A 16,564-nucleotide genomic window follows, 5' to 3' on the forward strand; every position below is an offset into this window, starting at 1 on the left:
CCAGTGGCCATCTGTTTTACATGTGGTTGTGTATGTTTTCATGGTACTCTTCATTCGTCCCACTCCCTCCTTCCACCCTGCCCCTGCCCATGTCCACAAGTCTGTTCCTGTGTGTGCATCTCCATTGCTGCCGTACAGATGAGTTCATCAGCACCATCTTTCTAGGTTCCATGTATATGCATTCATATATGATATTCAGATATGACTTCACTCTGTACAATAGGCTCTAGGTTCATCCACCTCATTAGAACTGACTCAGATGCATTCCTTCTTTTGTTTGAGTAATACTCCTTTGTATATCTGTTCCACAGCTTCTGTTCATCTGTGGTGGACATCTGGACTGCTTCCATGTCCTAGCTGTTGTAGATAGTGTTGAGGTAAACATTGGGACACCTGTGTCTTTTTCGGTTATGGGTTCTCAGGGCATGTGCCTGGTGGTAGGATTGTTAGGTCACATGGTAGTTTCAGTCTTAGTGTTTTAAGGACTTTCCATAGTGGCTGTATCAGTTACATGCCCACCAACAGTGGAAGAGGGTTCCCTTTTCTCCACACGCTCTCCAGCATTTATTGTTTTTTTGATGATGGCCCTTCTGACTGATGGGAGGAGATATCTCATTGCAGTTTTGACTTGCATTTCACTAATGATGAGTGATGTTGAGCATCTTTTCATGTATTTATTAGCCATCTGTTTGTCTTCTTTGGAGAAATGTTTGTTTAGGTCTTCTGCCCACTTTTCTATTGGGCTGTTTGTTTCTGGTATTGAGCTGCATGAGCTGCTTGTCTATTTTGGAGATTAATCCTTTGTCAGTTATTTCATTTGCCATTATTTTCTTCCATTCTGAGTGTTGTCTTTTCACTTTGTTTGTAGTTTCCTTTCCCATGCAAAAACTTTCAAGTTTAATTAGGTCTCATTTGTTAATTTTTTTTCCCCCATTACTCCAGGAGGTGGGTAGTAGAGGATCTTGCTGTGATTTATGTCATAGAGTGTTCTGCCTTTGTTTTCCTCTAAGAGTTTATAGTTTGTGGTCTTAGATTTAAATCTTTAATCCATTTTCAGTTTGTCTGTATATATTGTTAGGAAATAGTCTAATTTCATTCTTTTACACATAGCTGTCCAATTTTCCCAGTACTACTTATTGGAGAGACTGTCTTTTTGCCTTTGTATATTTTTGCCTCCTTTGTCAAGGATAAGGTGCCCATAAGTGTGTGGGTTTATCTTTGGGCTTTCTATCTTGTTGCATAGGTGTATATTTCTGTTTTTTGTGCCTGTACCGTACTGTCTTGATGACTGTAGCTTTGTAGTATAGTCTAAAGTCAGGAAGATTGATTCCTCCAGCTCCATTCTTCTTTCTCAAGATTGCTTTGGCTATTCAGGGGTCTCTTGTGTTTCCATACGAATTGTGAAGTTTTTTGTTCTAGCTCTGTGAAAAATGCCATTGGTAATTTGATAGCAATTGCATTGAGTCTGTAGATTGCTTTTGGTAGTCTATTCATTTTCACAATATTGATTCTTCCAACCCAGGAACATGGAATATCTCTCCATCTGTTTTTGTTGTCTTTGATTTCTTTCATCAGTGTCTTATCATTTTTTTTGTATACAGCTCTTTTGTCTCCTTAAGCAGGTTTATTCCCAAGAACTTTGTCCTTTTTGTTGCAATGGTAAATGGGATCGATTCCTTAATTTTTGATGCTTTGAAACTGTGGTGCTGGAGAAGACTCTTGAGAGTCCCTTGGATAGCAAGGAGATCAAACCAGTCATTCCTAAAGGAAACCAACACTGAATGTTCATTGGAAGGACTGATGCTGACCCTGAAGCTCCAAGGAATACTTTGGTTGTGTTGTGCGAAGAGCTGACTGATTGGAAAAGACCCTGATGTTGGGAAAGACTGAGTACTGGAGGAGAAGGGGGCTATAGAGGATGACATAGGTGGATGGCATCATTGACTCAGTGAACATGAGTTTGAGCAAACCTCAGGAGATAGTGAAGGCATGCTGTTCTTCATGGGGTTGCAAAGCGTCAGACGCAACTTAGCAAGTGAACAACAACAGCCGCATGTGGGTCATCCACAGGAGTTTGCTCCTGTGGCTGCCCTGGAGGACTTGGGTCTGCCCCAGTGAGTACCAGGTATGGAGGTGACCCAACTGCTTGGATAGCAGGGACCCTGGTAGTGCCAAGTACAGACGGGATCTGGCAACCACAGGCACAAGAGATGTGGGACCCTTAGGATTTTTTTCTAGCCTCTGGAAACTGTGGCCCAGTAAGGACTGAGCATGGAGGTGGCGCAGCTGCTTGGATTGTAGGGAGTCTGGCAGTGCCAAGTGTGTAGGGATGCCAGCAGACTTAGGTGCAGGAACTATGGTACTAGTAGAGTCTTTTTCTAGCCTCTGGTATCTGGTGTTCAAAGGTCCTTCTCTAATGCTTACTGTGTCAGGCACTTAAAGGGCCACCCTCTCTGGGGTCTTTATTGGTCAGCTGCTTGTGGTGGAATATGGGGGGACAGAGGCTATAGTGATGGCTCCACCCGCTGTGAGTGACTCAGAAGTATTGCCTTGACTCCATCATTGCCCAGCTTTCTTCCAAAGGCATTCACCACTGCAGTCTTCTCCCTCATGTCCCCTTGGGCCATCTCCTTGCAGTCAACAGTATACTTTGCCATGAGATTGCACTCCAACCCATAAGCTCCTGCTCTCAGCCACCATGCATTCCAGGGGACTTCTGTCCCTTTCCAGGGTATGTAGGACTGTGGTGAGGATTGGCTTTGTGGATCTCACTCCATTCAGACTGTCACAGGTCAGCTGCTGCACTCTCCAATGGCCTCAAATGCTACCCCTCTGTCCCAAACAGTTGCTCTAATGTATCCATCTGACCCCTGCTCCAGTTCCCCCAGCCCCTGAGTGCAGGTCCAGTCCTGCTTACTCTCCTCTTTTTCCCTGCCTTCCTTCATTCTACTGAGTTTTGCTTGGATTTATAATTCCTTTCTGGTGGTCAGGGGCTCCTGCCAGCTCTTAGCTGGTGTTCTGCAAGATCTTCTTGTATCTGAATGTGTTTTCTTGATGCATCAGTGGAGAAAGATGTACTCCATGTCCACCTACTCTTCTGCTATCTTGTCTCCTCTCCGTATTAAGTCTTGATATTATAGGTCTGCCTACCTTCATCATCTTCAGAATTGTTTGACCTATTCTTAGCTCTTGACATTTCCATAGGAATTTTAGAGTCAGATGTACTCCATTTATATCTTTGGTTGTGTCTGGCTTCCTTTTCAGGGCTGCTGTTTGCTGTGTCAGAGTAAAATCAAGCTGCATGGGTGGTGTCTTCGAGTTTAATAGTTCTTCTGATCATTGAACTTCTCTCTGCAGCTGATTGCTTGCATGTTTTGTTTTCTTTTTTTTCTTCTTCTCCTTCCCTTTCTTCTTGTCCTCTTTTTCTTGTGGCTATTTTATAGAATATCTACAATTATTTTTTGACAGAAGAAAAAGTAGTATAGTGAGGAGAGAAGGCAATTAACAGAGAATGTATAAAGCAAAAGGAACAAATCTCTGATAGGTTGCTGGGACATTCTAGATATTTTTCTGGACATACATAACTGTGTTCATGAAAAAATTGGACGTATACAACTGATTTCATAAAAGAAAAAAAAGTTGCTCATATGCAAGCTGGTCTGTAGTTGGCTTTATTTCATTTAGTATTTAAAGGGCGTTCTTCTGTAGAGCTAACTCATTCCTTTTGATGACTGCATTATATGTGTATATAGTAATGTAACCAATTTCCTACTTGTAGATATCTACCTACTTTTTGAAGCTCAGCTCCTCATTGGCAGAGTGGAGCTGTGCAGTTTATTTTCCATCTCCCTAATATCTTCCCTCTTATTCTTTTCAAGGAGTATTACTGGGGTTCTGCCAAGACTGTTCGTATTTACTTTTCAGGGTCACTGGCACATAACTTTGTTAGATGGAAAGAGTGGACAGTTAACCTAGTGCACAGTTAACCTTGGTATAAATTCTTCAATTTGGTGCTATCTGTATTTTACTAAAAAGACATACTTGCAGGGTTTTTGTTTTTGTTTTGTTTTTAATGTATAGTGTTCTGGAGGAGAGTGCCAGTGCTGTAGTGCTGGAAGTAGCAGCCAAACTGAAGAGTTAAGAAACAAACAAGTTTGAGAAAATGGAGATTTTCTTAAGTAGCTCATTGCCACACACTTGATTATGAGAAGTTAGGGGAGCAAGTGAGGCAGTTCTTGGCATTTTGGTTTTTATTGATATACTTTTTGAAAGAAGTTGAAGTTGGATTTCTATGCTATGTAATTTGTCCTTTTCTTAATCTCCTAGCCTCCACCAGGTAATGTGAAAATGCCTAACGTACCCAGTACACAGCCAGCAATAATGAAGCCAACAGAAGAACATCCAGCTTATACACAGATTGCAAAGGTTAGTTCATGTTACATGTGTTAATTTATATGGGAAATTACAATATCAATAACATTTGCTTTCAGAGCAAAATATTTCTTTATATAGTATTCCTTATTATTTAATTTTATTGGAATATAGTTGATTTATCCTTCTTGTTTAATTTTTAACTCACTTTTGAAGCTGGGTTAGTAGTTTCTCAGCCTTGTAATACTCATACCTCATTTTTAAAGTACTGATTTGCTTTGCTCCATTATTAGCAGTTATTGAATTCCTGTCATCTTGGTGTATAACTTGTGTAGTGAAATTTTTATTGCTTTTGGTCTCACTTTTTAATACACAATTCCATTACAGTAACAATGATAAGATCAGATAGATATTATTGGAAGAGAGTTAGGATGGCTAAGCAAAGTATATTGGTAGTCAATAGAAGGTGGCAGAAATACCAAGAAAAAAGATGAATAAGATGCCTGGTATTACATAAAGGCAGATGGAGTTATAAACCTGAATTTCTTAACCATATCTTCCTTGTAGCTCATTGTCTTGTAAAATATAATGTATTATATGGTATTCTTGCGCTGGGAACCTTGGGTGCCATTTAATCCAGTTTGTAAGCGCTAAATTCAGTCGCCCTTTTCTCCATTTGTCCCTTTTCCTCATCTGTTCTGTCTCTGTCCCTCATTTGAATTTAGCCATGGTTCCCCTTAATTTCATTTTCCCAATTACCTTAGGATTATAACTTCTCTTACTAAGAGAATTTTTTCTTGTCCTAATGGGCCCAACATTCCTAATGAGGGTTTTCATAACCAGAAGGCCAAACTGGGCCAAATAGTTCCATAATATTTTCTAAAACTGTAATCTTCAGTGAATTCCTATAATGTGGAGTAGTAGTTGAATTAAGTTTCTAGCATAGTAGAGAAGTAGGAGTATAGTAGAAGCAGAAATATTACTGTATTTTCTACTCCTGACAGCATGTTCCCTTATTTTCTGTTTAGGAACATGCCTTGGCCCAAGCTGAACTTCTTAAGCGCCAGGAAGAACTAGAAAGAAAAGCAGCGGAGTTAGACCGTCGAGAACGAGAAATGCAGAACCTCAGTCAACATGGTAGTGTCCAGAGATGTTTGAAATAAAAATGACTTAACCTCTTTAATAGACCTGCACCAGCTCTAGGTCATTCGGTTTGTAGATAAAATTCTACCCTGTTATTCTACCAAGGAGCTCAGACATGGCAGATTTCCTACTTGATACTCTGTAGTTCTCTGATCTTGGCTGATTTGCAATGTTTTAATAGATTAGAACAGTGTTAGACTCTTCACAAGTGAATGAAAATATGGTTTTACTTTATTGTAAATCAGGAGCCTTTCATTCTGCACTTGGACCTTCAGCTGGGTCTACTGAAGCTTTGTGAGTACTTAGGAGTATACCCTATGTTTTGACTGCATTTAGCTGGTAACTTCTGGTTTATTCAGACCAATTTCAAGTTAATCTGCCTCTGTCCTCACAAGTATATCTATATATGTCAAACCAAGTTTAAAAAATAACACCTATGGTAACTCTCGGAAGCTTGGGTATTTTGATGGTGCCAAATAAGTAACTTCCCTGGTGGTTCAGTGGTAAAGAATCCATGTGCCAATGCAGGAGATGTGGATTTGATTCCTGCATCAGGAAGATCCCCTGGAGAAGGAAAAATCCCATGGACAGAGGAGCCTGGTGGGCTACAGTCCATCAGGTCTCAAATGAGTTGGACACAACTTAGCAGACACAGCAACAGCAAAGAAATAAGTAAGAGGTGAATCGATTATTTGATGTGAAATCCATTTAGGCTGTGACTGCCAAAGATCAGTGAGTTCAATGGAGTAGCTTAGGGAGAACTAGAAAGTCTCTGGATACGAAGGGATGAGAGAGCTAGACAAATTACTGTGAGTATGTCTGGATAGTTATGGCATGACAATGTTAGAGTGATAATATACTACCTGTTTTTTCTTTATCTTAGAATATATAAGTCTAGGGCCTCATGTCATATATCTTTGCCTTTTCATACTAAAAAAGCTATGACAATTAAAAAGCAGAGACATTACTTTGCCAACAAAGGTCCATCTAGTCAAAGCTATGGTTATTCCAGTAGTCATGCATGGATGTGAGAGTTGGACCATAAAGAAGGCTGAACACCGAAGAATTGATGCTTTTAAACTGTGGTGTTGGAGGAGACTCTTGAGAATCCCTTGGACTGCAAGGAGATCCAACCAGTTAATCCTAAAGGAAATCAACCCTGAATATTCCTTGGAAGGACTGATGCTAAAGCTCCTATACACCTGATGTGAAGAGCTGTCTCTTTAGAAAAGACCCTGATGCTGGGAAAGATGGAAGGCAGGAGGAGAAGGGGATGACAGAGGACGAGATGGTTGGCAGAGGACAGAGGATGGATGGCATCATCGACTCAATGGACATGAGTTTGAGCAAGCTCTGGGTGATGGTGGACAGGGAAGCCTGGCATGCCACAGCCCATGGAGTTGGAGAGTTGGACATGACTGAGTGACTGAATAGCGACAAGGGCCTCATAAGGACACATTTATCCTGGGCCGTTTCTCACTTGCAACATCAGAGACAGCATCTGTGAAAGGAGGAACTAAAAGTTTAATTGAGAGCAGTGTTTCTAAAATTAATGTAACAAAAATCTGTCCTGTTCCCTTAACTTTGACTAATACAAATTGCTTCTATGAGAGATGTTTTAGTAAATGAAATAGTAATGAAGTGTGAGAAATTAAGGGACTTGCTGTATGTTATACATTTAAGTACTTTTCATCTGTTAACTCATTTCATCCTCAGTACAATTATAGGAAGGGTGGTAAGTTGTTCTCACTTTACAAATGTAGAAACAGAGTCTTCAGGAGGTTGAGTAAGTTGTTCAGGGTCTCCTAGACAATAGATGTGTAGGTGTTTCTAGTTTCAGAGCCTCTGTTCTTTACTACTCTTCTCAGCTTCTCAAGTAGTATGAGACTTGTATGAGAGATGTGTGAACTATATAAAGTTTGAAAGGAGTGATAAAACAGTGGAGCCATGTTGGGAAGAATCAGAAATAGAGGATGCTTTTTTTCCACTATGAAAATTTTCCTGATCTATGAAAAAGTATGTAAAATCTAATTTATGAGTGTGGGATATGATATGTAAAATGAGAAAATGGCCTTTAGGTGCTGTTTTTACTTTTTGTTTTCAATGTTTTGACTTAATTTTAGTTTTTTATCTCCCCACTCTCGCCGCCACTTCCCAAGCCCTATTTTTGGTCTAATTTCTTTTTATAGACACATTTTTTCTCCTTACAATTGGAATTTTTTTCTCTAGGTTTTTGAAGGTGCTGTAATTCCTTAACTTCTTTCTCATGATTGTTTCATGTAGTTTTCACATATTTTTATGCTTTTCTTACATCTCTTCTTTTGACAACTTTTTCCAGACTTGGGAGATTTCCAGATTTGATTCTTTGGTATTAGTTAGCTTGTGTTTCTTCATGGAGTTAACAGAAGAAAACTCAAAAGTTTAAAAGCAGGTTTTGCCTCTCTATGTAGGTTAGGAATTATATTTAAAGATTGTAGATACAGAGGAGGAAATGGTAGAGACTTAAAATCTGCATGGGTTTCATGTGAGAGCCAGAGTCTTGGGACTTTGAAATAAATCTCTTTTTAGGGAAGAGTCACAGCATATGTCCCTATGCCCTTTTTTTCTTTTCTTGTTTCAACTTACATAAGTGGTATGGTATGACACTGGAAAATTATTTTACCATCTAATTGATATTCTGGGAAAATTTTTAAAAACAGAAAGCTTGGTTTTCAGAGTTGTAGGAATGTAGATATTACAGTGTTATATTTTTAAACTCCTATTAAAAGAATAGATAATGTTCTTTATTATGAAACAAATTACATGCAAAAAGAATTGCAATATTTGTACTTATATAAATAACTTCCTTTGTTTTTAATTTGCAGGCAGAAAAAACAATTGGCCACCTCTTCCTGACAACTTTCCTGTGGGCCCTTGTTTTTATCAGGATTTTTCTGTAGATATCCCTGTAGAATTCCAAAAAACAGTAAAGATTATGTACTACTTATGGATGTGTGAGTATAGAATAAATTATATATTTGTTTGAAAGTGTTTATATTTTATTGTCAAAAATCTACTTTTAAAAAACTCATATATTAAGGTAGCATCATTAATTGGTCCTTTCCTGTAGATATTTTAAATTTGAGTGACACATATATATAGTTACTTCAGAATTGTGCAGTATGTGGTGGTCTAAGTTCTTATCTGAGGAAGGTCTATGTACTGAGAACTGGCATTCTTTTGAGGAAGGGACTTCCCTATCATATGGTGGAATTTTGCAATGATCCTTTTTCTCTGAAAAATCTTATCTAGGTAATAATCCTTTGAAATAATTATTCATAGTATTTTATGCAAATGAAAGCTGTAAAGCATTATGACTATCTTATAAAAGGGCATAAACTGTTGAAATATTATAAATTATTTCTCTTCGAGCTTTGAGCACTATTTACTGTTCACTTTCAGATGGAGAGGAACACTTTTATTATTGAAAGTGCTGAATTAATACCGGATATTTCATTAAATAGAACAGTAGGACATACATTTTAGGCTGTGATGTTCACAATACTTCGGATATAATTACAGCACATGGAATATTAAAACTAAATGTCAAGCTGTTACCAGTTTTTGTGTGTACACAGAATTCCCACTTATTGTTTTATTTTTATTCCAAACAGCAGTCTCAGCCCCATTTAACATCGTTGTTTTGGTAGGAGAGGTAGCTGCCATGACTTCTTACTTGCGCAACTGCTGAGTTAATGAATGCATTGTGGAGTACATTCTTGTTGGAGAAAATTTGTGTGTTCTTGTTGTATGGTTAAGGAGCCTCTCTCCACCAAATATATGAAATCATTTTCCTAAAAATCTTTCAGCAGCATTGCGAGGTTGCTTTGGAATGTGAGAAGCGATTCCTTATGGATAGTACATGTTTAGCTCTTGATTTTAGTTTCTTTTGAGATTATGTTGTCAATCTGACTTCTTTGGTTAATCCTGAGTGTCAGTAGTGTTACATATGTTTATTAAAGGTTTTGATTCCATATCTGTCCATACTAACAACTCATATTTTATTTAATCAATATATCATTAAATATATGCAGATTAAAATAATTGGGCTTCCCTGGTGGCTCAGACGGTAAAGAATCCATTTGCAATGTGGAAGACCTGGGCTTGATCCCTGGGTTGGGAAGATCTCCTGGAGGAGGGCATGGCAACCCACTCCAGTAGTCTTGCCTGGAGAATCCCGATGGACAGAGGAGCCTGGTGGGCTACAGTGCATGGGGTCGCACAGAGTCAGACACGACTGAGTGACTAAGCACAGCACAAAATAATTCTTTTCTTAATTGGCAGAAATTAGCCTAGCATTTTAAGTATAAGTTCTTTGACTTATTAGTGAAAAAATATATTTTAGATAGGGGAGATGGGTGTTGGAAGAAAATTCTATAGGGAATTCGGTAAATATAGATTGAATGGGGAAGATGATGAATTTTAACCGAATAGTTAACTGCTTTACAAGTGCTAATTGTTTCCAAATAGGTCTGTTTTGTCCTAGTTACATATAACTTTCTGAGGTTCTTACGAATAACATAGTTGGCTATAGTTTTTCCCAACCCTGTTCAGTTGGCAGATCTGTATTCAAAGAGAGCTTAAGATTCCATCCAGTTAAGGTTCTGATTTGAAAAAACATTATCTGCAACAAAGTACGATCTAGTGCTAACTTAGTAATGTCTCTCAATTTCATAAGATATAGGCTGTTTTAGTAAGTTATTTTCAAGAAGTATCATCTTGTTACTGATTTTGGAGTTGACTAATGCTTTCACACTGTAATGGGCTTCCCTGTTAGCTTAGTTGGTAAAGAATCTGCCTGCAATGCAGGAGATCCTGGTTCAGTTCCTGGGTTGGGAAGATCCGCTGGAGAAGGGATACGCTACCCACTCCATTATTCTTGGGCTTCCTTTGAGGCTCAGCTGGTAAAGAATCCACCTGCAATGCAGGAGATGTGAGTTTGATCCTTGGGTTGGGAAGATCGCCTGGAGAAGGGAAAGGCTACCCACTCCAGTATTCTGGCCTGGAGAATATTATCACACTGTAACAATAATTCTAACAAGAGATAACACTTATCCAGGATTTACTTTGTGTGAAGCACAGAGCTAATCACTGTATATATATTACATTATTAAATCTTAACCACACTATGAAGCAGGTACTATATTATCTAGTTTTATAGTTTGAGAAACTAAAGCTTAGAGAATCTGAGCTAACTTGCCCAAGATTACTCAGCAAGTAAAGTTGGAGTTGGATGGCTTGATTCTAGATCCCAGAGTTTAGATTTCCATGTTATGCCACCTACAAGGTACCAAAATAAAGAAGTAATTTACATTTTAAACTCAAATATTATGAAGATATGCTTTCAATGGTACTTTTCTTGAGGCAAGTAATCTCTGTAAAGGAACTGAAGCAATTAGAAATACCAATATGAAATGAATCTCAACCTCTTTTTGACTATATTCTTGAATTTAAAGAAGAAAAAGAAAATTTAAAAACATCAGCTACGTTAAAGACCATTTATTGAAAAAGATAATATACTGTCCTAAAATTGTTTATTTTAGGTATCTATATTGTAATGCAGGACTTAGCAAGAAGAATATTCCAATGATGGTTGCAAATTTAGGTCCACTAATATCAGATTTGAGTGCTTAATAAAGCAAATTGAAATTTTATAAGAAGGAGGAGCATTCAACTTGGGAATCATATAAACAAAATGGCCTAAAATTTTCTTAAGTATTTTACCCGCAATCGGAATCCATCAAGTGGACTGAAGTTGGATTGAAATTAACAACATAGAATCGTGCATTTTACTTTACCTAGACCTTCTGTGTGTTTCTGTGGTCTCTGTGTAAGAGGACTGATTGTTTAGTAAGTAGACCTACATATTTTACTCTTCATTGGGATACAAATGAATGACTTACTGATCATAGTTGCTGGTTACTATGAAAACATATAGAAAAAATTTTAATAGATTACACAAAATTTAATTGATATTTTAATCTATTATGAAAAGAATTTTTGTGAGCTTTAAAATATACATACTGTGGATTCATTTCAATATTTGGCAAAACCAATACAATATTGTAAAGTTAAAAAAAAAAAATACACATACCGGTATATTCTGTCTTTTTTTCTTAAACAGATTAGGGGATAAACCTTAAAAAGTTACTTCTTTAGAGGCTGAAATTTGACTTAATGTTCTGAACATTTATAATGGTTTTAGGCAGTTGGTTTCCATTTAATATTACAGAATAATATCACACAATATCTCAAATTCTGTTTTTAAGCCCTTAACAGAACTACTTTTATTTTGAGGGCAAGGATTTTGAGTAAATTTATTATAAGCTAGCTTTCATGACTTAGGAATCCTAATGGGAATAACTAAGAGTCTTTCCTGTGTGGTAGAATGGGATGGAATTTTAAAGCTGGAAGGGCTTGTGCCCTTCTCGAGTTGAAAACCTGAAATGCACTGAGGCTGCTTAGCTCAGTATATGTCACTCGAACCCACGTATTTTCATTCTTCCTCTGGGGCTCGCTCTCCTTCCCTAGCATTTGTGTATTTATCTGGTTGTTAGATAAAGGCAAATTTAGAGGCACCCTGGAATGTGTTTATGTCTTACTTCATTAACTATCAATTTTTTGATTAATAATTTAAAGAAGTTTTAAAGTTTTTTTTAATGTATGTTGAAAATGTATTTTTGAAATTTATACTCACTAGGTTTTCCATTTGTTGTTTTTAATTAAGGTAGTAGTTTGTTAACATTTTTACTGTACTGATAATTTACATTAAACAGTACTTTAACTTTTGAAATGATTTATTTCTTATAACAAATTCAGCCTGTGAATAAATTTTTTAAAAAATCCTTTAAAAAAGTTACTAATTATAGATGTTAGATGTTAGATATTCTTAGATGTTACTCAGATTTTTGAGTTTTGGTCCATCAGGCAAAGCAATTATTAAGATTATAGGAAGAGTTTGCCAAGATCTATTTGTATTAACAAAAAGAAAGATCTGCCAAAGTAGGTAAAGTGCATCATGGTAAACTTTACTTTTTTAAAATAAATGTAATCCCTTACCAAAACACTGTTTTTAATGCCAGGACTTTTAAAAATGGGCAACTTTATGAAAATGAGTTGATAATCCTTATAGATTGACTGTATAGTCACTGGAAGTTTCTACTGTATTAGTTTCAGTCCAGTCATTCTAATTAATTGTATTGCTTAAAAGTGTTACAATGAGATTGCACAGGGCACTTCTCTAGTATTCTTTTGCGTAATTCATGCTGGGAGGAGCCTGCAGCCCTATGCTATAAAAATTATAGTTCTAAGTGTAGAATCTTTTTCTTCACAAGTCCTGGTTCTTTTCCTGGCAGCCACTACGTTCCTGCTTGGGCTTTGGATCAAGAGACACATCACATGTTTCCTTCTTAGGGAAGAAGCCCTTAAGGTTGTGCTTCTCTGGTTTAGCTGTGTAATTGCCCATTAGGAAAGGGCCAAAAGAATTTTTGCCAAACAGTGCGTGTATTAGAACTCCTTTTCCTGTGAATACTCTGTTTTCAAATCAAACGTGTAAAAAACAGCAATGTTTCGAAAAATACTAAATGGAAATGGGGTAGACTGTATGTGCTTTTAGGAAGTATTTTTTCAATTATAATTTCTGTTAAATGAATACATACATTGAACATAAACATTTCTTTTCTGTTTTGTTTTTTAATTCCACAGTCCATGCTGTAACACTATTTCTAAATATCTTCGGATGCTTGGCTTGGTTTTGTGTTGATCCTCCAAGAGGGGTTGATTTTGGATTGAGTATCCTGTGGTTCTTACTTTTTACTCCTTGTTCATTTGTCTGTTGGTACAGACCACTTTACGGAGCTTTCAGGTAAAATGTGTGTACTTTAAAATGTGCTCTTTAAACCTGTGAAGTAAATAATTTGTAGTGCACCTTAAAGGTAAAAGTGACGTATGTTCATGTTTTAAGCTTTTTATTATTGTACAGTATACCTTCAGAAAAGTCTGTATATAACATCTCTGTGTATTAAGTCCATCTCTAACTTGCTGTATATTCATTCGACCTTGTAACTAACAATATCCTATTCTTTTCTCCCACTTGAGAAAAAAGACCAAACATGAAAATGAATGAGGGGAAAATGAGAACAAACTTAAGTCTTAATATTTGTAAAAGATTCTTTTCCATAAGAATATTTTACTCCTATTTTTGCCTTCAAAAAAAAAGTCAAAAGTGGTGATTAATCCTAATTTTTTAAATGGATCTGGGTAACCTAGCTAAGGTAAATATACATGTAATATTTAAAGTGAGTCACTTCACCTAGCAACTTGGTAATTATTTTCTGTGTAAATTCATTTTTGGTTTTTCAAAAGGCATTGACATTTTAAAACCATTTAGACTGTTGGAGAAGGAAATGGCAACCCACTCCAGTGTTCTTGCCTGGAGAATCCCAGGGACGGGGGAGCCTGGTGGGCTGCCGTCTATGGGGTCACACAGAGTCAGACACGACTAAAGTGACTTAGCAGCAGCAGCAGCAGACTGTAAGATTAAGTATACTATTTTGCATGATATATTTTAATGAATGGTTAGGATAAACATTTCCTAAATGCGTGTTCTGTGGGATATTACTAGGTGTTGTAGAAAAAATGCTCATTAACTTAAGTTTGGGAAGTTAAGTGGGATAATAAAACTAAATACGTTTCTTCATTTCAGAATTTCTTAGGTTTCTTTAAGAGCTTGGTGTGCTTCGTGGTGTAACCGTGAAACCATTATATATGTCTGTATGTGGAGTATCTTTTATTGTTTTAGAAAATAAACATTGGGAAATGCTGATTTAGATGCTGGCCTTAGATGAGTCCGTGCATTCAGTTGTTGATCAGCTTACTTTTATTTGAGTAAACTGGTTTATGAATGACCTTTTTCAGCTCTCATGCACATGGAGCAACATTACTATGAAATAGGTGTGTATTGTACAGATGATGTATTAGAGAAATTAGAGGGCCACATTCAGTTGTTTAACTTCTTCTTTTCCTTTTCAACAAAAAATATCTTTGATTATCCAGAATGTATATCACCGCCCCCCGCCACCTTTACCCCTCCCAGTCCCCGAAACACTTGCCAAATGGAGTTAGAAATGAAAACATGGAAACTGAAAATGAAAAGGAAGGAAATGGGGAATATTAGGGAATTTGGAGAAAAAAGTGTCATGCAACAGAAAACTAAATTGGTTAGAAATGGAATGAAGGGAAAAAAATATATGGGCGGAAGGAAGGAATCTTTGGATCTAATGGTAAATAACAGGTTGGTTGTCAAGGAATGAGAGAGGCACCCCTATAAGATGTAGGTTGGAGAGGAATAAAAGTGTCCTTGCATGAATAGGAGAAGAGTTCCTGCTGCTCTTTTCCTTGTTATCCTTTTCATGTATTGTTGAATTTGTTTTTTGCCTCTATGTTAATTAGGAATAGTGGCTGGTAATTTTCTTTTTTTGTAGTGCACTTATCTGGCGTTGGTATCAGGGTAATGCTGGCCTCATAAAATGAGTTTGGAAGTGTTCCCTCCTCTTCTGTGTTTTGGAAGAGTTTGAGAATCATTGTTATTAATTCTTCATTAAATGTTTGGTGATTTCACCAATGAGGCCATGAGGTCCTGGACTTTTGTTTTGGGGAAGTTTTTGATTACTAATTCACTCTCCTTACTAGTAAACGGTCTGTTCAGATTTTCTATTTCCTTATGATTCAGACTTGGCAGGTTATATGTTTCTAGGAATTTATCCAAGTATAAACTCATGTATTCTTAGTTTCAGTAGTTTCTTTCCCTTTTGCCATGTGTACTAGAAATTTTTTAAAGATTTCATTCTCTTATGAAATTTTTTTTTAATTTTATTTTATTTTTAAACTTTACATAATTGTATTAGTTTTGCCAAATATCAAAATGAATCCGCCACAGGTATACATGTGTTCCCCATCCTGAATGTCTGTATGTGCACACTTCAGTATCTAGAATGCTCTGTGAACCTGTTTTGTATTGTTCATATTTTTCTCTTTGTTTTTAATCATATGGTGCAGCTGTTGGTATACTTAACATGACTTGACTGAATCTGGTTGTGGTGAGTAAAGAATTGTGGAGGCTTCTGATGTTGGCCAGTTGTTTCAAAAGAAGTTCACCTTTGCCCTGCTTGTCAGCTAGAGGATAAGTTAGGGGCTGAGCTGAGCTGTAGTCTATTAAGCCTGACATTAAAGAGGTTTGCAAAAATATAAAGTAATGCTACTCTTTTTGCTTCTCCCACTCCTCCAGTTTTCATGAAAGTGTTATTTTATTATAAGAAATTTATCTAAAAATTAGTTAAATGCTTTAACTATTTCTCAATTTTAGTTTCTCATTTGGTAAAGCAAGAGCTACAACCTACATTATCAAAAGTTCCTTGTGATGCTCAATAATAAAGAAGTGCTGAGGCCAAAAATTTGAGAATTACCGTTCTAATTCTTTTCCCATTGGGGAACGCTGCGGAAAGCCTATTCTGCTTTCAGAGGGTCTTCTGACTTGTTAGCGTCTGTGTTTGGTGCATGCCTTGAGAGAAAAGTTGGCTGCATGTTTGGGCCCGTATTGTGCCTCTCACTTCTCATTACTCAACATGTGAATCTGCTCAAAGCTTCTGTTGGTTTGTCTTTTCCCTCACAGCTGCGTTCTGTGCAGGCAGAGTCTGAATTTTCAGCCTATTGTCTTGTATTCAGCAAAAATGGATTGAAGCTGTAGAATGCCAGCTTACATTTCTATAGTTGTCTTCCACTCCAGAACCATGGACTCTATTCCTGGATGCTTCAGCAGCTCTTCAGTGGATTTTAGCAGATTTTTTTCCATTTTATCCTACTATTCTAGTTGCTCTTGGTGGAGATACACACACTAGCCTTTTCTCTCATATTTGGAACCATAAAACTAAAATTAGTTTGTTTGGTTCTTAGGATTTCCGCCTCTGTTTACATTGCTAATCTGTTCTTGCATACTGTCTAGTTTATCCATTAG

At 37.0% G+C, this 16,564-nt stretch overlaps 1 protein-coding gene across 7 annotated transcripts in view; it reads left to right on the top strand.

Moving 5' to 3' along the window:
* The window catches only part of SCAMP1 (secretory carrier membrane protein 1), a 150,707-nt gene that overhangs the window by 70,877 nt on the left and 63,266 nt on the right, over positions 1 to 16,564 (top strand). For all 7 annotated transcript variants that reach the window (NM_001076054.2, XM_059890510.1, XM_059890512.1 and 4 more), the window contains 4 exons: positions 4,327 to 4,425; positions 5,400 to 5,508; positions 8,379 to 8,507; positions 13,258 to 13,417. In NM_001076054.2, coding sequence (NP_001069522.1) covers positions 4,327 to 4,425; positions 5,400 to 5,508; positions 8,379 to 8,507; positions 13,258 to 13,417 — 497 coding nt within the window. The remainder of the gene's footprint in view (positions 1 to 4,326; positions 4,426 to 5,399; positions 5,509 to 8,378; positions 8,508 to 13,257; positions 13,418 to 16,564) is intronic.

The sequence above is a fragment of the Bos taurus genome, chromosome 10, assembly GCF_002263795.3.
Source record: "Bos taurus isolate L1 Dominette 01449 registration number 42190680 breed Hereford chromosome 10, ARS-UCD2.0, whole genome shotgun sequence".
NCBI lineage: Eukaryota > Metazoa > Chordata > Mammalia > Artiodactyla > Bovidae > Bos > Bos taurus.